The sequence below is a fragment of the Penicillium antarcticum genome (assembly GCF_028974205.1).
Source record: "Penicillium antarcticum strain IBT 31339 chromosome Unknown utg000005l_segment0_segment0, whole genome shotgun sequence".
NCBI classification, from domain to species: Eukaryota; Fungi; Ascomycota; class Eurotiomycetes; order Eurotiales; family Aspergillaceae; genus Penicillium; species Penicillium antarcticum.
The window spans coordinates 714,794-739,765 of NW_026695303.1; the positions used below are offsets into that span (position 1 = coordinate 714,794).

Here is a 24,972-nt window from a genome sequence, read left to right on the forward strand (position 1 = left end):
ACCATCTGTCTGTTGACACCGCTCACTACTGTTTGCCTTTATCAACCGAGTTTCTGGTCTTGGCTGGTGATTGAGATACTGCGGAATTGCCCGAGTGGCACATCCTGCGTTGTTTGATATTTACGTGGACTTTGACGTTTTTTTTTTCCTTTCTATCGTCTGATTTTCACACTTTGTCTCCTCATCACACACTTTTGACATTTTTCTACTGTTGTGTGCCTTTTTTTGGCACGTGAGCCTTCTCTCGCTGGACACGCTCCATTACTTGACGTTCATGTCACCAACCTAACAAGCTTAATCGCCAGATGCATCGGTTGATACTGTCATGTCTTCCCATGCTGAGATGAACTCTACTCCCGACAACGACCCCGATGAGGTCTCGTCCTCAGTTGACAGTGACCAAGATGAGGACAAGTCGTACGTTGTCGAGACCATTTGGGCGGAGCGTGTCACTGGCGGCCTAACCGAGTACCTTATCAAATGGGAAGGCTATCCTGCTGAAAGAGCAACATGGGAGCCAGTTGAAATGTTTGACGATGAAGCCGCCACCCTGAAGGATTGGGACGACAAAAAGAAGCTCATCGAGTCAGGGCATCATGAACCCTTCAACATAAAGTCCTGGGAGAAACATTGTGCAAAACTCAGGCGGGATCGTCAATCCCGCCGGCAAAGACGAGAAATCCGCATCTCGGGTGAACAATCCCCAGGGGATCTCGTGGATCTCCGTACACAAATTCCAGAACTCCATATTTCCTCGCCGACAACTCAAGACACGCCGTCAACACCACTGGTTTCGCAAAACCATACAACATCTTCCAGAAAGTCGAGAGCAAGCCAGGTCTCGCCCAACGATCGACTGCCGGCATCTCATGGATACAGGACAAAGCCACCTAGTTCAGACCTGGCCAAAGCTACTGACAGGAACAAGCGGCGAAAGCTTGAAAAACCTCAGCCGCCAATTGAACGGCTACATCAATCCGCACCCGAACCTTCAATCAAACCTGCCATGAAACCTGTAATCAAAACTGTAATAAAATCTCCAATCAAACCTGCACCCAAACCCGCACCCCAACTCAAACCTCAATACACACCCCAACCCGACATCGAATACGCATACAAGTACCCGCACCAATGGAAACACGAGCCGGCACCTGCTTTGACAATTTCAACCTCCACTCAGTCAGCGTCGACCTTTGGAGAAGGAGGGACAGGGGCCAGAGCTGGGCTTCGCCCACTGTTCCGCCGTGATCCAGCAGCGGAATTCACAAAGCTGGATATGATCCGGCCCTCTCAGTTTCCGGAGAGAACGGGGCACCCTGACACGAATGCCGCAGATTTGCCAGTTATAATTGCCCCAACTTATCCACCCATGCCCAAGAAGACCAGGCGGTCTAAACCATTGCCGTCGCCCTCTCCTCCTCCTTCGCCGGGCTACAGTGCCCCCCGAAAGCAAACTTTTCGTGACAAGTTCGACATGTCGAAGCGACAACGTCGTTCTTTGAAAGATGGTGACATCAACAAGCCGGCCGATATCTTCTCTCGGCGGGATAGTCCCGCCAGGCGTCGCTCAAGCTCACGCTCACGCTCACGTTCTCCTGGCCTTTTGCGTATACCAAAGCCGCCAAACACCTCAGCCGTCTTAAAGAACATCAATACCAACTTCAATCCTCGATCTATCACTCCTGCTGATTTCTCTTTGCCTGAGCAGCTTGCCCTAATGCCTACACGCACTCCAGAATTCGATGCTCGTACTATCCCTGGATACTGGTTTAACCCTGGAGAGGTTTTGATGATGACTTCCTTTGGGCGAGATGAGAATCTAGTTGGAAATACAAGGGCTTGTGGATTATCACTTTTGTCTAAAGACATAGTCAGGAATAAGCCACGGGGAAAGGCGCAACTTAACATTCACTTTGAACACTTGTGCACGACTGATGAAATCACTCGTTTGCGAACTCGACCCACAGCAACTAATACATTAAAACCTACGGTAAGCTTTGATTTATTGTATCAGCAAAGGTATTACTCCCATTGACTAATAAAAACTAGGTTGCTATGCGTACCGGATGGATAGAGGGCTTCCATCAGACTAACGAATCACTACTTCATATGGCCGAACACCTTCGCAAAAATGATCTTGTTGCTATCTTCTATTCGCCGATGGGAAGCAAGATTGCCTGGGTTGCATCGTCTCGCTACCCTCAAAATACCGAATGGATAAATTGGATTCGAAATAAATACAATGAGAATGTACCAAGTGGGGTTCCTATTCTTCTAACGGCATGCGAAAATCTCTTGCCCATAGCCTCACTGGGATCTCGGGCTCGCAGTCCAACTTTCGCTATTAACGAGGGTGGGCCAAAAAACACCGCTCCTTCGCTTGACCCTCAGCTTCGAACCAACACACAGTCCTCGCAACCTTTCTCCGCAAACCGAAGAAAGCCACATTCAACTACTTTCCGCCAGCTAGCTCTGGAGCCTGACAAGAGTGTCTTTGGTGTTCCAACTCCGGTCAGAGGCCCAGATCGCCTAACCACAACCCAATTGATTGCTTTGCGTCAACACTTTATGATGGCGCACCTCAACTCGGATGATCTTGCCATGATTGAGGAGAACGGGAGGCGATCAAAGGCAAAAAAAATTTTATATTGCCTGTTTCCTTGACGATGAGGATGCCGTGGCCGAGGTTGAAATCTTGAAGATGATGTACGCAGAACAGGGGATCGTTACTTTCACAAATCAAAATCCAGGTCACTGGGCCTTGTTTGTGAATGAAAATCAACAGGGTGTCGTCATTGTATGTTTTTCCGGGACAGAATATCCAAGGTAGTTCCATCAGCTAACTATCTTGGCAGTTCCACGAGTCCTTCCATGACTACGAATCGTTGCAGCCGCCTATCGCTCGAGTCAACAAGAAATTGTTCAATTTTTGGGTGGTCCGCGTACTCCGCCCGATTGACCTTCCGGACCACAATCTAAACGCGCCCAGCATTTATGCGCAACGTATTCTGAAGCCAGGCACTGCGATGGTGCTTATCACGCAGGATGCGATGAGCAACCTCATTGATGTTGCCATTATTCTTCGTTGGATCTTCCGCTGTCAAAGGAAAAGAGTTAGCAGGTGGAAGATTGTGTTTTTCCCCGGCATCCTACAATGGATAACGGACAAGCTGAATGATGAAGGTTGTGTAAAAGACCATAACACGTACGTATAATCTCCTGTTGGCGCCATTTCGGATCATTTTCTGACCAACCTCATCCAAAACAGCCTACGCCTAATCGAGAGTCTGATCATGAGGAACAATGTCGACTACCCTCCAACTCGAGCCTTTGACGCGTCTAGTCTGGATTTTTTTGGATGCCTTGAAAACAGTACATCCACGGTGGTTGAACTTCCGTCTGTTGAAGATCGCACGGACAGAAACAAGTCTATTCTTGATGAGGCCGAGCGGGACGCGGACCATCTGATTGAAATATTGGCGGGTGTGGCTAAGCTGAAAATGGCCCGATTTGGGACTTTTATCGCTATCGTATCTGAACGCCTAAAGACATCTGCTTCAAAGTCCCGATGGGAGAACTGGGGGCATATTTTTCTTCACTATGGGTTTGAAGGATTTCATGCAAGCCATATCAGTGACCGGGAATTTTTACTAGGCGAGGTCAATGCTGCTCGTAAGGCTATGTGAATATAGGGGTTTGGTAGTTTTTCTTATCGTTTATGATACCCTGTTTAAGTAGTTCACCATGTATGATATTCCTAATCTTAGGTTGTATTTATCATTATGCAGTGAATAATACTATATGATATCTTTTGCAGACAACACTGCCGTTCTTCATATTGTAAGGCTAATGTCTAAATTATGATTTAAACAGATTATATCTTATATACCTCAGTTTGTTAATGGTACACCTAGAAGTGAATCTAGATGAAAGTAAAAGTGAAATAAAAGTGTACACGTCGACTTTATAGAGCAAGGCCCCGAAGATACTAGGCACATTCTAATACATGTCACTACGTTTAAGGAAGGAGAGAGCATGGGATAGAGACTCGAACATTTACTACCGAATTAAGTCAAAGAATCATAAGCGGCTAGGATAAAGCAATAGACTAATAAAGGTTAGAGTGATGGTCTTAGAAAATGGTTCTATTTTTGCTCTAGTGGGATTGGCTAAGTTTTTGATAAAGAATTCTCTAAAGAAGGAAGGGATCATTGAAAAGGTGAAGGTGTATTCACTGATTTTGTTTCAGTGAGAATTGGCATTTAAGTCTCACTTATAATGCGCTTTTTCAACATTTCTTTGCGGACTTTGACTGCACCAAAAATAGATCGAGGACTCTTCGACACTACGCTCTGGGTGGCGTTTAGACCTTTGGATCCGGCTTGCTAGGCACTGACTCGATGATCCGTAGACCTTGCAGATTGGACACGATGAAAGGCGGCAATTGAACTAATGAAGTCCCGACTTCGGACGCACGAAGAAAGGAAAGTTAAGATTTAAGAATTTAGACAGAAAGACCAAATAATTTCCTGCCCAAGTCCTCCTTCTTCAGACATAGGCTTTTCGCTTAGCCTATAAATGCGATTGATTGATGAAATATAACTAAATGAACTTACGGTATACCGAAAAGTCATTCAGGTTTACCGTTGTTGAGCGGCCTCTGGACTTCGGATGACTTGGTTGTGTTGACAGTGATTGCATCTGACCCAAAGATGCTGTGCATATGACTGTTGTATTGACCAGGGAATACGACTGGATCGATGTTTTTAAACATCAGTAGCTCTGAAACAGTGAGAGTATAGGCGTTGGACATGCCTGCCGCTAAGGCAGACAACAGAATAGATCTGTGCAATGCTGCAGAAAATAGCGACATACAAAAGAAATGAAGAATGAGGCGGGAAACAGCTATGGCTAGCCACTGTTATAATGCATAGATATTGAGGTAAAGTGGGTCTGGCAGCTTGTCGGGTTAAATTTCAGTACAGTAATATGTTTAAACTGTGGAGCGAAAGGTTGGAAATGGCGAGAATTCACCACAGCCGTTGTTTCACGAATGATCAGGGATTATGGCTGGTGTCAAATAGATTGAATGTTTCAGTTTGGGCTCTATCTTCTTGGCGGGGTCAATGTGTGGGGCGGCGCTGATATGGGTGGAGCCTTCCTACTTTATATCAACAACTTTCTCTCCTGATTTTCTCTTTGCCATATACCTTATTATTGTGGAAGTTAAGGATAGGATTTTTGGCCTGGGATGTTACAAGACCTTGTCTGTATAGGTAAGCATGCATTCTAGAAATCTTTCTAATGAGGGCGCATAAGAGAATGAGAACAGAAGAAAAGAACCATGTGAATTTAATACTTGGACATGTTTTCGCTACCAACGATGCTAATTGCTGCCAACGTAAAGGGAATATGAAAATACCAAACGCAACCCAGATATGATGCCCAAGATCAAACAGGAGGGAACATCCTTCATTGAATTTAACCAATTGCCTGGTCCCGATACTCCTGGAAGCTCGAAGGATGAGAAGAGCCATCACCAGCATCATCCTGTGCTTTGGCCTTCATATCCTGATCTTTCTTCTCGCGGCCAATTTTCTCTTCCCATTTACTTTCCTCGGCAGATATCATCGCATGGAACCGACCACCTTGTCCCCGAGCAAGATAAATGGGCTTTTCTTTGCGCTGCGCCACGGCCTCAGTCACAAGAACGAACTTCACACTCGAGCCGGGGGCTTCGAACATGGCGTCGCTGAGGATGGTTTCCATCTCCGTGCGGAGCGCTCGTGCACCAGTTCCCATTGTAAAGGCATTGGCGGCGAGTTTGTGCAGTGCCGGGGTGGTAAAGCGCAGCTCGACGCCGGAAAGAGAAAACAGAGTTGTGTATTGGGCTAGAAGAGAGTTGCGAGGCTCGGTGAGGATGCGTAGAAGTAATGGTTGGGATAGGGTGGAGAGAGCGGCAGTGACAGGAATGCGCCCAATCAGTTCGGGAATAAACCCGTAGCTTTGCAGATCTGCGGGGGTTAGAAGGTCAAGGGGGTTGAAGTAGGTTGGCTCAGCGCCAGAACCAGCTGGCGTTGCAGAGCTGAAGAAGGGGAGATGCTTTTTGTACAGCGCTTCTTCTTCGGATCCGGGAAGTATTTGAAAGGGCTCGTTGGGAGATGGATTTGATGACCCTGGACGATCCGTAGTGCTTGAGGCTGCCCGTACAGGCTGACCGAAGCCTATGGAACCGCGAGATATCCGGTCCATAATCGCTTTGTGAAGTCCAATAAATGCGCCAGAGAAGACGAACAGAATATTGTCCGTGCGCACATTGTAAATTTCGCCCTTCGCAGCTGGGTTGCCTGGACTGTTAGATTGGAATGGCGAGTTCCCCAATGGACTGTTAGATGGGTAGCTATTTGGAGGACTGGTTGCGCGCGGGTTCTTCTCGGGCTTGGCTTGAACCTGTACCGTTGTGCCCTCGATGATCTTGAGGAGTGCCTGCTGGACACCTTCACCGCCGACATCCTTGCCATGACTGACTTTCGCTGCGGCAATCTTGTCCACCTCGTCAAGAACAATGATGCCACGTTCCGCCTGTTCCACATTGTAGTCTGCCGCTGCCAAAAGTCGGTGAACACACTGCTCAGCGTCTTCTCCAATGTAGCCGGCCTGGGTAAACACGGTGCAGTCGGAAATACTGAATGGAACAGAAAGAACTCTGGCAAGAGTCTTTGCCATGAGAGTCTTTCCGACACCAGATGGTCCCAAAAGCAATATATTGGACTTTTCCAGCTGTAAAGGTGACGTGTCGGCGAGTTCCGGGAGATCTAGGGGGGTACTGCGATGTGGCTTTGGAGTCTGTGGTACCCCTACAGTCCTTTGCTGGACGGGAAATTCATCTGTGACAGAAACCTGAATAAGCAAGCGAAGCCACCACAGACTCAAAATGCGTGATTACCTTCCAACGGATGACTCTCAATTGCCTCCCGCCGCTGCCGCTTTGCATGTGCCTCGGCTGCCTCTTCTTCGCGGCGCAAGAGCTCTTGAACGCGCTGGTAATGATTATATACGGCGACACTGAGCACTTTCTTGGCGCGATCTTGGCCCACCACGTATTGATCGAGATACTGCTTCAGCACTTTCGGAGTAATACGCGGGGCACCAAAGGCCGGCGTTGATCCGAGGGGCCCGGTCGTTGGAAGCCCCGGCTCATAGCTTCCAGTAAATGGCTGACTTGTGAAATCTGACCGGTTGAATTGCGAACGGGTTGGGAATGTAGTTGAACTGGATAAGTGGCGTGTTGACCTGATGTATGAATGGGGAAGGCGCCGACATTGGACAATCTCGAGGTGTGTCACGGCTGGAAGCCGGCGCTGTAAGGCCCTCCACAGCATCGCTGGGTACCAGTTAACATGTGCTATGGTCAATAGAGGATAAGAAAGCAGATCAGAGAAGTCAGAGTCAGAGATGGATTAGATAGCTTTCCCCGCAGGTGATCTTATCTGATGAGTCAGCGGGCCGGTGAACCTGACCATTTCGGATCAACTCACTTCTGACCGTATGATCGTGTCAGTGTGGGTTCTTTGATCTTTTCGTCTCTCTCTGGCAATTGAAGCTTGACCAGAGGCTATTTTTGGAGTCTCAAATCTCCCCTGCACCCTGGTTGCTAATCACTACACTAGAATCGAGAAAATGATGTCATAAACCAACTTTGCACCAAATACGAACTGGATCTACCTTGCTCAGCCATGCTCGACTAGGTGCAATTCTATTTACTAATACCGCTCACAGGGGTGGGAAAGTTGCTATTGAGTATTCGAAAGTCTCTACAGGAGCCTTGAAGCAAGTGCATTGTCTCATGCGCCGTTTTCGCGACCTCTCCATTTTCACCTTCTTTGTCCATTCTCGAGTGCCTTAGGTCAATCGGTGAGTTTAGTTCAAATCAGTGGCAAGAAAGGAGTTGTGAGACCTGTTGTATTCAAGAACTGTATTCACTCTGGCAGTGGGCACTAAAACCGAATATGGCAAGTCTCGTATTGGGCACCCGGGCATGGGCTCAGCACCGCCCCGGATGCGAAGTATATAATTTCAGGGGAAACCACGCAAATGGCGTGAATCATAGCAATCGAAGCATTGTTAGTACTAGTTCTTGTTACTATGAAGCTCTTTCTATTCTCTCTCTTCGCAACTATTGCCAGTGCGGCACCTAGCACAGGTCATTGCCGCTGCCGACCACACGAAAGCTGCTGGCCATCTGAACAAGAATGGTCTGGCTTGAATGACACAATCCAAGGGAATCTCGTTGCTGTCAGGCCTGCCGCATCCGTTTGCTATGCGGCAGAGTTTGATCAGGCAGCATGTAAGGATGCCATAAACAAGTGGTCCGACTCTACCTGGCGAGCTGCTCAGCCCGGTGCTGGGCAATGGGAGAATTGGGAAGCCTGGGCAGAGCGACACCAAACATGCTATATGGAGTCAGCTCATGATAAAACCTGTGGCCAAGGTCGTATTTCGTTGTACTCTGCGAAGGTACAGACGGCTTCGCAGATTCAGAAGGCTGTGCGGTTTGCAAGCGCACATAATCTTCGACTCGCCATCAAGAATTCTGGTCATGACTTCCTCGGTCGTTCAGCAGCTCCAGGGTCATTGCAGATCTTGACCAATGGAATGAAGGACATCAAGTTTGTTGATAACTTTATACCGGTTCATGCGCCAAAGGGCAAGGGCGAGGGCAAAGCAGTCACTCTGTCTGCGGGCGTCAACCTGGCCGAGCTATATAAAGCAGTCGCGGAGCACAATGTGACTGTCATTGCAGGTGCTTCGCACACTGTTGGTGCGGCTGGGGGTTACATTCAAGGAGGAGGACATTCCCCGTTTGGTGCTTGGAAAGGACTGGCCTCTGACAATGCCCTTGAATTCGAAATTGTGACAGCTGATGTAAGTGAAGGCCTATGATCCCGTAATAAAAAAGCCACTGATCATCTGCCCAGGGAAAACTTGTCACCGCAAATGCTTACCAGAATAGTGACTTGTTCTGGGCTTTGCGAGGTGGCGGCGGAGGGACATTTGGAGTTGTGGCCAAGGTCACTGTTCGAACATTTGCAGAAGTCCCGGTAGTAGTCGCCAATCTTAATATCACAACATCTGCTGGTGACCCTCATTTCTGGAATGCCTTCACTGAGTGGCACGCAGCACTTCCAGACCTGAATGACGGCGGTGGCTCCGGATATTACTTTGGGATCCCAGATATGTCTCTCAATGCGACGAGCAGCGTTTCCAGCATCATATCTCTGCTCATGTTCCCCGAACACTCCGAGACAAGCGCAATTGGAAAATTGTACGCCCCATTGGTTAAAAAGCTGAAATCAATCCCTGGTGTGGTAGTCCAATATGGCGCCTTTGGATTGCCCACCATGAACACAACGATACAAACTATGCTATTGGAAGGTAATACCGACACCACAGGCGGGATGACAACACTGCTATCGCGTCTGTACTCCAAGGACCTTCTGCTATCCGAAGACGGACCGAGTCGATTGTCCAAGGCGTGGAGTAGCCTTAGGTACAGCCCCGGAGAAACATTCATCGGTCATGTGGTTGCAGGTGGTGCAGTCGCAGCCAATGGCGACAAGGTTGACAGTGCCGTCAATCCGGCTTGGAGGAAAGCCGTTATTCACCTGCTGTGTTCAAGAAGTTGGAATGCCACCACAACGCTTGCAAAGCAGCGTGCTATTATCAAGAATGCCACAGAGGTGGAAATCCCTCTTATTCGTTCGGTCGAGGGCAACGATAATATGGGTGCTTACCTCAACGAGGCGCATCCTTATGAGCCTGGTTTCCAAGGGTCATTTTGGGGTGACAATTACCCTCGTTTGTACAGCCTCAAGCAGAAGTGGGATCCAAAGGGGCTTTTCATTGCTCGTAAAGGAGTAGGTAGCGAGGACTGGGACGATGCGGGGTTGTGTCTGAGCAAATAAGTCGACAGTCTTTGATTATCGAATAGGTATATGGCTGCAGTATCTACGATTGACCAGATTGCGAAGTAGAAATATATCGATGTATTTTATTAAATGAGGGGTATTTGGTATGCAAACTTGTCAAGTTGAAATTGGTGGCGTCCGTCAGCCCTAAAGCTTCCAAGTTTGTCAGGCACATTGGAGCGGGGTTAAGCAGTATAAAACGGCTTAAAGCGCGAGTCTTCGGGGCCAATCCTTTTCGACATCCAGCATTCGGGCCCGAAGATGAATTATGTCGTTGGTTATGACCGTATGAGTGCTACGCATTCGGGGTTTGGTTTCTTGCTCGAAGGTATTCTTGGTGTAAATGCCGCCGCCCAGTGCCGGCCTCGGTAGACGGGGCTCCATGACGAACGATCACTCTGATGCTTAGTGAACGGGTCTTTTATTAAATTTCAAAGGCGCCCAGTTCATTTCTTCGCCTGGAAAACAGGCTGCTGCTCCATTGTCTGCGAAATGAAGCTCCGGAGGGCAGACCAGCGACCAGCCGTGGGATTCGACTCAGCCTCGGCAGTTGAAGTTGACGAGATGGTTGAGATTGTTGACATGTCTGCCATGTTCTTGTTGAAACGTTCCCGCTCTGTTTTCTCCATGTTCTCTCGGCGCTTCATGGCACCCGGCTTGTGTCGCAAAGTCTTCTGCTTGATGATATTGGCTTGACTGGCGGCATCGTTGGCTTCTTCTGCTTCGGGCAGGGCATCGGCCAGAGATTCGAGGTTGGCGACCAATTTCTTGTGTGCACGTCGGCGCTTTGGGGTCTTCTGAGAGTCCTTCTCGATCTTCGACACGAGGGCGGCATGCTTGATCTGCCGCTTGTCCCGCTTGTTGGTCCGGAAATCTTCACCGAACGCAGATGAGACTCTCCCCGCACCCGAAGGCTTCTTTGCGGTCTTTGCCATATTGGTTTTGCGGATAGGAGCCTGTGGACGATAATTAACCGGGAAGTGGAACAGATGAATTTATGCAGCTTACCATTTTGCCATGTGAGATCTGCCCGGGACGAAAATCGGGAAAAGCGAAATGCCCGACTTTCTCCAAATCTGTTCACCGCCCGCTCCACCCTCCCCACCGTTTTTTTCAGGAACTCAACGCTGTTTGGCTCAACCTCATCTCTAGTGCAACGACCACAAGGAGAAAAAGGTGTTTGTGACGTTATCCTGCGTGATTTCTTGCCTTTCGGGTGACGATCCACATACTTTTCGACGCACTTCTTCTGACATCAGTTTGCCTTATCAAACCGGGAAAGGTTGAACTCATTGGGTGACTTGTATGGAGATTCGTTCCAGTCCCAATCTGCGCCGGATTTCCTTTCCTCATTTCTTTACCACTGTTATACCGAGGTCGCCGCTAGCCACCCGGTCCCAATCTCCCCGATTCATTTCACCCCGTCTGCCCCCGGCTTCTCAACCTTTTAAATCCACCATCCCCGGACCTCTAACCCGCCGATCATTTGTTACCTCTACACACAACATGGGTTCTATCGCTCAATTCCAGCGCAAGCACAAGCTCGCCGTGGTGGGCTCCGGTAACTGGTAAGGACCAAGAACACTTCTCTGGGATTTCTGGGGCGCAATCAGTGCTAACAATAGTCCACGTGCAGGGGTACTGCCATTGCCAAGATCGTCGCCGAAAATGCCGCCAGCAACTCAGATCTTTTCGAAGAGAAAGTCGAGATGTGGGTGTATGAGGAGAATGTTGAGGTTCCCAAAGACTCGCAGAACTACGACCCCGCATTCGCCGGTCCCCAGAAGTTGACCGAGGTGATTAATCGTACCCATGAGAATATCAAGTACCTTGCAGGAGTTCAGTTGCCGGTCAACTTGCATGCCAACCCGTCCCTGGAGGATGCCGTCAAAGACGCCACTATTCTAGTTTTCAACCTGCCTCATCAGTTCATCATCAAAACCTGCGAACAGATCAAGGGTAAGATCTTGCCCTACGCTCGTGGTATCTCTTGTATCAAGGGTGTCGACGTCAACGAATCCGGTATCAGCCTCTTCTCTGAGACCATTGGCAAGACTCTTGGCATCTACTGTGGTGCTCTTTCTGGTGCCAACATTGCCAATGAGGTTGCTCGCGAGAAGTGGTCCGAGACCAGCGTTGCCTACGACCCCCCACACATGGACTCCAAGGCGCCTACTCCCCAGCGTTCGCCTTCCTCCTCCCAGACCAACCTGGTGGAGTTCCAGCACAAGGATGTCTCCGGCAAGATCTCAGACACCAAGCTGCAGGCCTTGCCATCAGCTTACCCACCTATCGACCATGCCGTCCTCAAGGCTGTCTTCCACCGCCCATACTTTCACGTTCGTGTGGTCAACGATGTCGCTGGTGTGTCTATCAGTGGCGCTCTCAAGAACGTCGTTGCTCTGGCCGCTGGCTGGGTTGTTGGCATGGGCTGGGGTGATAACGCCAAGGCTGCCGTCATGCGTGTTGGTCTGATGGAGATGGTTAAGTTCGGTGATCAGTTCTTCAGCGCCACCATTGAACAGCGCACCTTCACCGACGAGAGTGCCGGCGTGGCCGATTTGATCACTAGCTGCAGCGGTGGCCGTAACTTCCGTTGTGCCATGCACAGTGTTGAGCGCAACCTTCCCATCGAGGAGATTGAGAAGACCGAGCTCAATGGCCAGAAGCTACAGGGTACCTTGACTGCTTATGAAGTCAACAGCTTCCTCAAGAACCAAGACATGGAGGACCAATTCCCTCTTTTCACTGCCGTTTACCGTAAGTGCTTCCCACTTTATGTTCATGAGATCTCAGCTAACAAGACGCAGGTATCTTGGAAGGAAACATGAAGGTTGAGGATATTCCCAACTTCATCGAGCGGTAAAATCCCTTTTCAGGTCTTTCGTTCTTGTTTGTGTTGTTAATTAAACAATTTTTGGCCCCGATAGCCCCCTTCAGGCCCGTACCTCGACTTCTGCTCAAAATTCGCATGGTGATGATGGCGCTCGGTTCACTGCTGCACGATTATGATTTGGGCCAGGATCGGCTTGGGACATTATAGACTTTCATGACCTGTACTTATGAACTTCATGTGTTGATTTATTCTAGAGATTTTGTTGAAATGTTGGATATACCGAGATTTTGATCTCATACAAATTGTCTTCCTGGTTATCATACTCGTGGACCTTATTTCGAGTGGGCCACTAGGCCTATTTAAGATTGGCTTTCCGCGGCAAGTCGTCTCTGAATTGAGAGCCCAAGTAACGTTTTGCCTTGCTAGTACGTCTTGGATGAGCATGTTGGGGCTTTAAGGCGCTGTAAACGGGAGCAACTGCTGATAGGAATGGTCTATCAATGGGTCAGTTACAACAACTCAAAGAGGGTTAAGAACGGGGCCAAAGAGGCATAGCTTGGAACCTATCTCGGACTTACAATAACGTCAGACTTTCGTCAGTCTCGGATCTCGTGGCCATTTTGAATCACGTCTTGTTGCTGGCAATGCATCTCGGAGATAGCCCGTTGAAGATTTTGGAGGTGCCTCATTTGCGGGCCTTGGCTTAGCGTACATAATTATACTCACTGGAGAATGACATGTATTTGATGGAAAAAAGTGGAAAATGCACAGTTCCTGTTAAAAGTGCTAACCAGGCTGCCTCGGGTAAGTGAATGAATAATTGATTGATATTAAACACATTGGACACTACATAGCTGGGTACCAGGCTGATCAAGGTGCATTTCAGCTCCCGCTGAGGTGCCCATTATATATATACCAGGAAATAAGAATGATTCGTCATCGCTAATGTATAGACGTCCGTTGCTATTGAGGTCCCGAGGGCTTGCCAGGGGCATCCCCTTGCCAAGACTTGGCAAGGGGATTATGTAACTCGACATTTTAGTTAACGTTGAATAAAAACCATGCGATTCTTACGTTATCTCACTATTCTTGGTAGATAATGGATTCTGTGGGGAGAGGGAAAAGAAGAAGACAGGGAGCTAGATAGCCAGGGAAACGGATAGCCAGGGAAACACAAGGAACCTTGAACAACCGAGGGTACAAGCGAGCGATAAACAAACGGCCTAGCCTATGTATGCAAACAAATTGACAAACAGCTATTTTCTGGCTTCACTCCCCTATTGTTCTTCCCTTGCCCCACATTTTCTCTTGTCGATAAATACCTTGAATGCGCGAACGTTCCATGATCTATTGTGCCAGAATCCTGACTCGTCAGCATGTCTTCGCAGGAAATCTGGTGCTCTCGCTGCCAAAGAAGTTTTCGTTCAATCTCAGCCCGGCGGCAGCACATCAGAAACTCCCCGAATCATCATGTTTGCAATGAATGCTCCCCATCACTTGATTTCATGACAAGATGTGACTTTAGTCATCATCTGGAAAACGAACACTACACATGTTCGGCTTGTCATATAAGATATGATACTCCAGGCCAGCTCGCCCAGCACAATTTCTCCGCGCACAATATGTGTATCACATGTGGACGGTACTTTACCAGTCCGGCAAATCGAAACAACGTTTGTTCCTTGGCCTTATTTCCGACACTGTAGCAGACGAAGAGACTCTAACCAGCCCCAACTAGCACGTGATCGTCCACGTTGAAAAGAACGTGGTCTGCCCAGGGTGTCCACGCCGCTTCTCTAGAAAATCTGCCATGATATTGCATCTTGAGGCTGGCACGTGTGACTCGAGAATTGACCTCGAAGACCTCAACGAGCTAGCGTCCCAGTGTCACCAGGCAGATCACTATGAGGGCGCTGGCTACAACTCGAATTACGTTTGTCCAAGTTGCGAATCAGATTTTAGATTGATGAGTGGTCTCATACAGCATGCAGAGAGCGGAGATTGTGCTCATGTTCTGGGAAGGAAGGGCCCTCTCGGTATTCTCCTTCGCTTCATCGGGTCACGAATCCATTGATCCATGCATATATTCATCTGTCCTACTTGTTGGGACTTGATTCAGATCCTAGTAAGTTTTTTTTTTTTTTTTTTTTTTTTTGCAACGGGCATTTCATGATCCCACTTGTCAATAGAACAGAACATTTTCTACCATAATTACCTCTCTAGAATGAGCATAGCGAGAATAACAGTTTAAGCAGACTTTGATGCCGACAAGATGACAATGCATACAGTCTGTTTGATGCAAGGCACTGGTCCATTAGGTCTCAGAGCCTACCCCTGATCTCTTTCTTGGCTATCATACCATTCGTAGACTGCCAAATCGTACTAGGATTTTGTTCATTGAAGATACTAGTATTCAACTACTTGTTCAAATACGTCAAATGCACATTTCAAACACACTTCAAATAATACACTGATGCTGCCGTACTTGTCGAGCAGCGTAGTAACAAAGTCTTAATCTCATATATCTAGTACCACTCCTCTTTATCCCTGGCCAACCCCAGTTTTCAACTGTACTCAATATCTGTTCCATTCTGTCGCATAGCAGTCTCTTCGACATGCCTAATCTTAAGGGAAACATATTACAATCTTGTGTTCCAGGAGGTCACTATAGCGCCGGTAGTACTCCGGGGCCTGCTCAACATCAATGATAAAGCTAACCACAAAACTGGGAGAAGCTCGATCATTCACAACCAGATTAATGGGCGAACGTGCATGTTCCAGCGGAAAAACATTCCACTTCCAACCGTAACAGCCTTGCTTCAAAGCTCATAGATAGAAATGACTTCAGTAGGGACAGTAGCGGCATTGGCGGCACCCGCGGTGTTGTTCTCACCACCAGTGTAAACACCTGCGATAACAACACCTCCTTGTTGAGCAACAACGGCGAGGAGTTTGCAAGGAACAAGTTCACCGTCACGTTGACCCGTGGCATTGACGAACTCAAATCCAACTCAGTCCAGGGCTCTGGTGACTCCATTTGGCTCCTGGGTCATGATTTGTTGAACGGGGTCGGGGGCATTGAACTGGATGGGAACTGTTCCGATAGACTCTGCCAGCACCAAGCGATCTGGGACTTAGTCCACCGGGCAGACATGTGAAGCACCACGGAGCATTGCGGAGTATGCAGCCATGAGTCCAACTGGTCCGGCTCAGAAGACTGCAACAGTGTCTCCTGGCTTCAAGCCGCTGTGTGTCAATGCTCGCCATCCGGTGGTGAAGATATCGGAAATTATCAGGTAATCTAGGTGGCGTTACCAGTTTGGTTGTTGAAAGGAATCGGAATGAGAGACATAGTCGGCATACGGAACACGGGATACTCGGCTGGAGACATAACGTCAGAGTTTGTCAGGGAGCTCCATTGTAATTATTAGGGATAATTAAGAGCAGACCTTGTATTCCACAATAGTTAGGCGAGCCCGAGCCGAAAAAAATAGGATGCTCCTGCCCGTCGTGACCAGAGTGTGCATTGTCAGGGATGATCACATACTCGCCTACTTCAAGAGAGAAGACTGCGCTACCAACATCTTAGGACATAGCCAACGGCTTCGTGTCCGAGATTCCATGTAACATTGGCAGCGCTAGTGTAACCATGATAGAAGTGAAGGTCGGAGCCGCAGATGGCTGAAGTGGTGAGGCGAATTCATGCGTCGGTTTGGTTTATGATGGTGCGAGCATTGTCAGTCTGACCAAACAAGGCTACTACCCGCATGGTGGCAGCGAGGGTTGCGTCGAGCGACATTTGTAGAAGAGAATCCAAAGGCTGGAAGGCTTGACTTCATGTATTTTAGTTAAAAATGGATAAACAGCCATGCTGTAGATGCTGCCGTCTTATATACTGTTTCATTCTACCCCTTGTTACGGAATGCTATACCTGCTTGCGGTATCATCTGCATCTTCGATAATTGATACATGGAAGCCTGTCATTCCAGTACTCGGCCGAGGATCCACTATACTTCAGCATCTCCTATGCAAGGAACACAACACTGCAGAGTAGGTGACGATGCTATCAGCAGGAGCAGTGGAGTCTATTGGCCTACTGCGCATAATCCGGAGACCGGTTACAATAATCGAACCATATATGCATGCATCGGCGAGGTGTCACCATAATTCCGTTAACTCCACTCATAGTCCCATTGATTACACTTATGAGCAATAAAATGATGATAATTCTTGGCAATGACGAAGCGTTCAAGGACGGACTGGCTCAGACGGTTGTATCAAGATTCTGGAAATGCGGTTCAAGGTCACCTGGCTCGCCGATTTCCATATAAACAAATACCAGCTTCATCGCGAAAAGCTAGTGGAATAATCCAAGGTTCTCAAGAAGATTAAGGATCATTCTCTGTGAGAAATAGCTACCAAAACCCCACTGCCGTCGGTCAAAATCCACACATAAGTCCGACACCAAATCGAGGCTCGGCGTTTAACAAGTGGAGACACCCAATATATCGACCCACATGTGGTGCCTCATCCACACCACTCAGAGGTGGCCCCGGCATGTCAAGCATTGACTTGACTTGGTCAGCCATAAAACGTGTTCGTGGAGACAAGCAACTATTGCCGGTGTGACTGGAGATATTGTTAACAAGCGATCAGGTAATCAAGGAGTTCTTCATGATCTTCGGCTTTGCGATATCAGCCGTCAGGAGATCGTTCGCGAGAGCGTTATTCTGTTCACAAGGTATCTGAGGCTCAGTAGCAGGTCCACACCTCTCATCAAAAGATAATTTCCAAGCGAGGCGCTTTCCCCCTGACCTGGCGCCAAGAATTGGTGGACCAGATGGTCTCCGCACAACCCTTCACTAGCCTTCTCCACCTGTGTAGAAATGTCTCGGTGATCTCCCAGTTCATTGGATCCCAGGGATCGCCCCAGACGATCATAACAGTTGTCTGAGTCTGGCATAGTCCAGAAACCCATATGGTCTCGACAAAATTGGGAGTCGTCCATGAGATCTTTATGTTGCATTGAATAACCTCGGAAGCGCGCAAAAAAGAAGTCCAGCCAAGAATGGTGAGGCTGCTTCTGTTGTAATTTAGTAGGTTGAAAACTAGCTGGGGTAGCCACCGCATTCTGGAAAGCCAGATGAGGCCCCTGAAAACTAAAGCGCGCGAGAGAGTCATCGGTCATTCAGTCATAAGTGTATCTAAGGGCTGTAATGTTCCGCACAAACACTCGAAACACATTTAGCTTGACCAACCTCAAATGGTGATTGGCCTGGAGATCTCCACAGTAGCTCTGATATGCTGCGGATTCGAAGGCCGCCGAATGATGATAGAGATCCGGATGAGAAGATAACATTGCCCGGATACTTCACCGTTCTTTTCACGTGGTTCCTGGGTGCTCATGATTAATACGGTGAAATCCAGGATGGGAGATTGTGTCGATCTAACAAAGTCTTTCTCCGCCGTACGTTGAGCCTGCTCCCAGCCCTCTCGCTGCGCCAAATGTTCCGCGCCCTCTTCCCATCCGTTGTTGATGTTCTATTCATGACCACATAGTTAAGTAACGCCGGTCTATGTCAGGAAAAAGAAAAGCCGGGCCACTTAATCCGTGCCTGTGCATATCGCCCTTTCTGCTGCCTGCGTCGCTCTGCTTTGGCATCCTGGTTGCGGCCATGGGAAACCTCTTCATTTTCATCACTATTTGGGAGTTCTTCTGTAATTATGTCCATGACGAGCAACTTCAACGTTGGATGAATGATTGTTGAAACATAATTAAGATGGAGAGTTTCTAGATGCTCAGGAGCCCGGTTTCGGCCTTACCGGCGCCCTCAGGTTGGACAGGGCTCCCCGCCTTAGACCGCTAGCCAGTTTGGCGACCTTGTCTCGTCTCGGATCATTTGCGATGGGTACCTTAATCGTGATGTACTCAGACACCAAACTATGTGGAATATCTGAGCTTCTTTCTGCTCCCGTGTAATGAAGGTGCAATAGAGTTACTTATCCTTAATGCTAATAAGTTCCGTGTCCCTCTAATTCAGACAGTCTCTTTTCTCAATAGTATTGACCCGATTCATGTTAATCCTGAACTAGCCATTGTTCAATATGTTGATTTAGACTTCAAACGGCGAACCGTGTCTCGATGTCGAGATCAAACCCTAAATAACCTTGGATCCGATCTACCAGACTTGGAAGTTCATAGCAAGCCAAGATAGCGATGAAGATCAAAATTTCGCCATGACATGTCATATGAAACTCGCAGCGTTGCTCTTGTGTTTATAATTGTAATATCAATACTACACTGTACACGGAATTACTGGAGGCTGCCGGCACGACCCTCTCGGTAAGATCATAGCAAAAGAGGTGCAATGACTTAAGTATCGTCATCGGGGAATTGGTTCATGATTTTTCATTATATTTCCTACTTGGCAATTCATCTCTCGAATCCAATTTCTTATCTTCGCAAATGCTACAAAAAATCGCTACTCCTGTACAAAGTAATTTTAGTGACCCTCCGGGGTATTTGGGTTATGCTAATTATAGCAAATATTCAAGTTTACAAGCGATGCTCATGTTTTCTATTTCTCCAAATCACCGAGCTATTCTGGGCCTGTTTGGGGGAGTTGGTATAGGACAATATCAAGAAGGAGCTTTCCAACCTGTGAAACAAGTTGGAGGGGCTATGATCAGAATCTATTTAGTTTCTCTTAGCTTTGCAATACTATCGATTGTATTTTAACTGACCATTTGGCAATTCATGAACTATACAGAAAGAACGGTCTTTACGCGGAGATTCGACTCTGGGATGTGCATACCATACAGTTGTCAACCAAACTGTTACGTAGTTGGCTCTGTGGCGCAATCAATTGTGCTACTAGGACTACAAGTATGTTAGTTGCATAGGGGTCCAAGTGGCAGGGAAGTTATATAGAGCTAAAAATATGCGCCAAGACAAGCAGATTCATGATGTCATTCCCCGCAGGTCTGGGGTCTGGGCTTTCTCCAGGAACACGGGATGAGGGGAACGCTCGGCTCCCTCTCTGCCTTGCTTTTTCTTCTCTTTTTTTTCTTTCCCATTTTTCTCTTCGCTTTTCTAGTGAAAGTAAGGTGAATCGCTTGAGATTCTCCTCTACTCTCACGGTCTGTTGGGTAATCTCCAGATTCACCGAAACGTCGTCGATCAGCTGCAATGAGCTCCCCACCTCAGGTCTACCTGCTTCCGCTGAAGGATGATGGATCTCCAGATGTGCCCGGCGGGTATATCTACCTTCCCCCTCCACCAAAGGATGGATACGTGCTCCGTTTCATTATCGAGGGCACAAGCTCGATCTGTCGACAGGGCAGTCTCTGGGTGAACATTCCTGAGGAGGGCAAGCCATTCGAGCGCTATTCGTTCCGGGAGTTTGGGTAAATATCTCTATGCCACTTGCTTTTTGTGAGGTTCAAGGTGGCAATTACTAAACAGGAGTAGATTGCAACCCAATTTCAATGAGAACATCCAGATCGATATTCCTGTGGCCTTTGCTGGAGCTTTCGCGTTCTACACAACATTCACTCCGCTACCAGAATTCTCTGTGGAGGATGTGCCTTCTCCAGAGCCGACCCAGACGCCCGTGCATTACATTGATGTGTCGCCCAAACTCACACTTCAAGGAAAGGATTTACCGCTTAACGCGCTGTCTATCTTCTCAGTAATTTCAAAGTTTATGGGCAAATATCCTACAGACTGGGATAGGCACCTTCGTGGCATTGGTCAACGGAACTATAACATGGTTCATTTCACGCCTCTGATGGAGCGCGGATCCTCGAACTCCCCGTACAGCATTTTCGATCAGTTGGCCTTTGACAGCGCTTTCTTCCCCAATGGTGAGAATGATGTCGCTGCATTAGTCGCGAAGATGGAGAAGGATTATGGCCTTCTCACTCTGACTGATGTGGTATGGAACCACACAGCCAATAACAGCAAGTGGCTAGAGGAGCATCCAGAGTCTGGATACAGTGTGGAGACTGCACCATGGTTGGAAGCAGCCCTCGAGTTGGACACTGCGCTGTTGAAATTCGGAGAAAACCTCCAGGAACTTGGCCTTCCGACGGACTTTAAGTCCGCGGACGATCTTGTGACAGTAATGAATGCTGCACGCAAGCAAGTCATTGATGGTATCCGCTTGTGGGAGTTCTACGTGCTCGATGTAAAGAATGATACCAAGCGTGTTCTGGACGAATGGAAGCGCGCAAAAGTTGACCATGCACTCGTTGAACGCCATGATATGCAGCAGTTTAAGGGCTGGTCGCTCAAGCAGCAAGCCAACGTTACGCGTGAATGTGGTATTCCTGATGTCAAGCAAGTCCTTGGGCGCTTTGGTCGTTCCATTGACCCCACATTTGGCGCTGTCGCCTTGACTGTACTTTTCGGAGATTACGATGAGGCAAGCACCAACTTTGCTGAGGTAGAAGACACCTTGTCCAAGCTTCTCGATGAAGCCAACCTGCCTTTCTACAGAGAATATGATGGAGATGTCGCTGAGATCATGGACCAGCTGTTCAATCGTATCAAATATCTCAGAATCGAGGAGCATGGTCCCAGGATGGGCCCTGTTACCAAGGAGAACCCTCTGATCGAGACATACTTTACTCGTCTTCCTGTTAATGAAGTCACGAAAAAGCACAATTCTAAGGCCCTTGCCCTTGTCAACAACGGTTGGATTTGGAATGCCGACGCAATGCGAGACAATGCTGGCCCCGACTCCAGGGCATATCTGCGCCGCGAAGTGATTGTATGGGGCGACTGTGTGAAGCTCCGCTATGGATCCTCTCCTGAAGACAGCCCTTTCCTTTGGGACTTCATGACCCGATACACCCGCCTTATGGCCAAGTACTTCTCTGGCTTCCGGATTGACAACTGTCATTCGACCCCCCTCGCAGTTGCAGAATATCTCCTTGATGAAGCACGCAAAGTCCGGCCCGATCTCACTGTCTTTGCAGAGCTCTTCACGGGCTCAGAGGATGCTGACTACGTCTTTGTCAAGCGACTGGGTATCAATGCTTTGATTCGGGAGGCTATGCAGGCTTGGAGCACTGAAGAGCTGAGTCGTCTCGTTCACCGTCACGGTGGTCGACCAATCGGCAGCTTTGAGGTCGACCTACCTTCAGCTGGCAGTAGCCACGCAATTGCTTCCGCAAAGTCTAGCAAATCGGATGAAAAGATCACCCGTATTCGTCCATGCCCAGTTCCTGCCTTGTTCATGGACTGTACCCATGACAATGAAGTGCCTGCGCAGAAGCGTGATGCTAGAGACACTCTGCCAAACGCCGCGTTGGTCGCAATGTGCGCGTCTGCCACAGGAAGTGTGATGGGGTACGACGAGATTTACCCTAAATTAATTGATCTTGTTCACGAAACTAGACAATACGCATCGCAGTCCTCCGACGCTGAGAGCGTACCAACTGGGTCTGGAGAAGGTGGAATCGGTGGAGTCAAGAAGCTCTTGAATGAACTCCACACTATGATGGGAGTTGAAGGCTATGATGAAACCCATATTCACCATGACGGTGAATACATTACGGTCCACAGAGTTCACCCTAAAACCAGGAAGGGTATCTTCTTGATCGCTCATACTGCCTTCCCAGGCAATGAAAGTGGCGCAGTCCTGCCCCCAACTCATATCACTGGCACCATTGCCAAGTTCATTGGATCCTGGCAACTTGAGGTTGACGCTGGGGATGAAGCAAAAGCAAAGGTCCTAGCCGATGACAACTTCTTGGCAGGCCTTCCCAGCCGTACACGCGATATTGAAAGCACTAAAATCGAACAAAAAGACAAGGACGTGACTATCTCTGTCCTCGACACCCTCGTTCCCGGTTCTATTGCTCTATTTGAGACCTGGGTTCTCGGTGCTGATCACGCAGATGGATTCGAGAACAACCTCACCAACGGCGCAGATGAAGCATTCTCTGAACTCAGCTTGGTTGATTTGAACTTTGCGCTGTATCGCTGCGACGCTGAAGAGAGAGACTTGAGCGGCGGCCAAGACGGCGTATACAGCATCCCTAAACATGGAGCTCTGGTCTATGCTGGTCTCCAAGGTTGGTGGAGTGTTCTCGAAGACATCATCAAATACAACCAGCTCGGACATCCACTCTGCGATCACTTGCGACAGGGCCAGTGGGCTTCCGATTACATCATTGGACGCCTTGAAAAGGCAGCTTCCAAGGAAGGTTACAATGCCCTACAAAAGCCCGCTTCATGGCTGCACGAAAAGTTTGATGCTGTTCGCGATCTGCCAAACTTCCTTTTCCCGAGGTACTTTGCGATCATTGTTCAGGCCGCTTACAATGCTGCTTGGAAGCGTGGTATTCATTTGCTTGGCGATAATGTGCGCCATGGTCAGGAGTTCATTCACCAATTGGCAATGGTCAGCGTCCAGCAGACCGGCTACGTCAAGTCTGCATCGCTGTGGCCCACCAAACAAGTACCTAGTCTTGCCGCTGGCTTGCCTCACTTTGCGGTTGATTGGGCGAGATGTTGGGGTCGCGATATTTTTATCTCTATCCGTGGCCTTTTCCTTGTCACTGGTCGCTTTGACGATGCTAAGCAGCATATCATTGCTTTTGCCAGTGTTCTTAAGCATGGCATGATCCCCAACCTGCTTAGCAGTGGCAAGCTACCACGGTACAACTCCCGTGACTCGGTTTGGTTCTTCTTGCAGACGATTCAGGATTTCACTGAAATGGCACCCAACGGAATGGACATCTTGCATGAGAAGGTACCAAGGCGTTTCTTGCCTTACGATGACACATGGTTCCCATTCGACGACCCTCGGGCGTACTCGCAGTCTCCGACCATAATCGAGGTCATTCAGGAGGTATTCCAAAGACATGCCAACGGCATGTCATTCAGAGAGTACAACGCTGGTCCGGACCTTGACGTTCAAATGAAGCCTGAGGGTTTCCAGATTGAGGTCAAGGTTGACTGGGAGACTGGTATCATATTTGGTGGCAGCCAAGACAACTGTGGTACCTGGCAAGACAAGATGGGTGAAAGTTCCAAGGCCGGGAACAAGGGTGTCCCTGGTACACCCCGTGACGGCGCTGCTATCGAGATCACTGGTCTCGCCTACAGCGCCCTAGCGTGGGTGGCGCGTCTTCACGAATCCAAGGCCTACCCCCACGAAGGCGTAGAGATTGCCGATGGCAAGAAGATCACATTTACTGAATGGGCCCGCAAAATCAAAGACAACTTTGAGCGATGCTACTTTGTTCCCGTCGACCCTAGTGAGGACAGCCAATACGACGTGGACCCTAACATCATCAACCGCCGTGGTATCTACAAAGACCTATACAAGTCCGGCAAGCCATACGAGGACTACCAACTTCGTTCCAACTTCCCCATCGCGATGTCTGTCGCACCGGATCTCTTCACGCCTGCCAAAGCTCTCGTTGCTCTGTCCATTGCCGACTCCGCCATTGTGGGTCCTATCGGCATGGCAACTCTGGACCCATCCGATCTCAACTATCGCCCATACTACATTAATTCCGATGATTCGGCAGACTTTGCGACGGCAAAGGGTCGCAATTACCATCAAGGTCCAGAATGGGTCTGGCAACGTGGGTATTATCTGCGTGCTTTGCTGCATTTCGATCTCCTCCGCCGAAAGACGCCCGAGGAACGTACTGAATGCTTCCAACAAGTCACTCGGCGTCTTGATGGATGCAAGAAGGCTATGCGGGAGAGTCCTTGGCGGGGTCTGACAGAGTTGTCTAACAAGGGTGGAGAACATTGCGATGACTCGGTAAGTACCCTCGCTCTGGTATATATATATCCCATTCTCGAGTTCATACTAACGCCGCTTGCATTACAGTCGCCCACTCAATCCTGGTCTGCTGGGTGTCTGCTTGATGTCTATTATGATGCATCAAAGCATTCGTAGATCTATCTTATATCATTTGAGACCCGATCATTACTTATTTGTGGTTTTTGGGACCCATTGCATACGAGATCATCATAATCCTTTGAATTCTTTGTTTGGCATCAACAGGTTAAACTAGTTGCACGGCGTGTGATTTATTTGGATCCGTACATAGACCTATAGATAAATATATGAGTCGCTCAACACAAGCACGACGCTGTCATGCCACATAGTTCATGCAAATCGACAGGCACTTAAATGA

General features: G+C 48.5%; 8 protein-coding genes across 8 annotated transcripts; 4 read left to right on the forward strand and 4 right to left on the reverse strand.

The window, feature by feature from the left end:
• Nucleotides 1-325: 325 nt before the first annotated feature.
• N7508_004930 (uncharacterized protein) lies at nucleotides 326-3,686 on the forward strand (the record flags this gene model as incomplete). Its single annotated transcript, XM_058462996.1, has 5 exons — nucleotides 326-1,990; nucleotides 2,050-2,511; nucleotides 2,672-2,797; nucleotides 2,856-3,205; nucleotides 3,269-3,686. The coding sequence occupies 5 exons, from the start codon at nucleotides 326-328 to the stop codon at nucleotides 3,684-3,686; spliced, it is 3,021 nt and encodes a 1,006-aa protein (XP_058319474.1).
• Nucleotides 3,687-5,481: 1,795 nt separating this feature from the next.
• On the reverse strand, nucleotides 5,482-7,382 carry N7508_004931 (putative ATP-dependent Clp protease; the record flags this gene model as incomplete). Its single annotated transcript, XM_058462997.1, has 2 exons — nucleotides 5,482-6,887; nucleotides 6,947-7,382. 2 exons carry the CDS (start codon nucleotides 7,380-7,382, stop codon nucleotides 5,482-5,484), a joined length of 1,842 nt encoding a protein of 613 aa, XP_058319475.1.
• Nucleotides 7,383-8,145: 763 nt separating this feature from the next.
• Nucleotides 8,146-9,965, forward strand: N7508_004932 (FAD-dependent oxidoreductase; the record flags this gene model as incomplete). The annotated part of the gene is made up of 2 exons (XM_058462998.1): nucleotides 8,146-8,925; nucleotides 8,979-9,965. 2 exons carry the CDS (start codon nucleotides 8,146-8,148, stop codon nucleotides 9,963-9,965), a joined length of 1,767 nt encoding a protein of 588 aa, XP_058319476.1.
• Nucleotides 9,966-10,414: 449 nt separating this feature from the next.
• On the reverse strand, nucleotides 10,415-10,903 carry N7508_004933 (FAM207/SLX9 family protein; the record flags this gene model as incomplete). The annotated part of the gene is made up of 1 exon (XM_058462999.1): nucleotides 10,415-10,903. The coding sequence occupies one exon, from the start codon at nucleotides 10,901-10,903 to the stop codon at nucleotides 10,415-10,417; it is 489 nt and encodes a 162-aa protein (XP_058319477.1).
• Nucleotides 10,904-11,474: 571 nt separating this feature from the next.
• N7508_004934 (glycerol-3-phosphate dehydrogenase family protein) lies at nucleotides 11,475-12,980 on the forward strand (the record flags this gene model as incomplete). The annotated part of the gene is made up of 4 exons (XM_058463000.1): nucleotides 11,475-11,536; nucleotides 11,605-12,728; nucleotides 12,779-12,830; nucleotides 12,899-12,980. The coding sequence occupies 4 exons, from the start codon at nucleotides 11,475-11,477 to the stop codon at nucleotides 12,978-12,980; spliced, it is 1,320 nt and encodes a 439-aa protein (XP_058319478.1).
• A 2,449-nt stretch (nucleotides 12,981-15,429) lies between these two features.
• Nucleotides 15,430-16,071, reverse strand: N7508_004935 (alcohol dehydrogenase; the record flags this gene model as incomplete). Its single annotated transcript, XM_058463001.1, has 3 exons — nucleotides 15,430-15,621; nucleotides 15,648-15,814; nucleotides 15,837-16,071. The coding sequence occupies 3 exons, from the start codon at nucleotides 16,069-16,071 to the stop codon at nucleotides 15,430-15,432; spliced, it is 594 nt and encodes a 197-aa protein (XP_058319479.1).
• Nucleotides 16,072-16,105: 34 nt separating this feature from the next.
• N7508_004936 (alcohol dehydrogenase) lies at nucleotides 16,106-16,603 on the reverse strand (the record flags this gene model as incomplete). Its single annotated transcript, XM_058463002.1, has 3 exons — nucleotides 16,106-16,185; nucleotides 16,387-16,485; nucleotides 16,552-16,603. The coding sequence occupies 3 exons, from the start codon at nucleotides 16,601-16,603 to the stop codon at nucleotides 16,106-16,108; spliced, it is 231 nt and encodes a 76-aa protein (XP_058319480.1).
• A 3,390-nt stretch (nucleotides 16,604-19,993) lies between these two features.
• N7508_004937 (putative glycogen debranching enzyme Gdb1) lies at nucleotides 19,994-24,731 on the forward strand (the record flags this gene model as incomplete). Its single annotated transcript, XM_058463003.1, has 3 exons — nucleotides 19,994-20,211; nucleotides 20,276-24,593; nucleotides 24,663-24,731. The coding sequence occupies 3 exons, from the start codon at nucleotides 19,994-19,996 to the stop codon at nucleotides 24,729-24,731; spliced, it is 4,605 nt and encodes a 1,534-aa protein (XP_058319481.1).
• Between the last annotated feature and the right edge of the window lie 241 nt (nucleotides 24,732-24,972).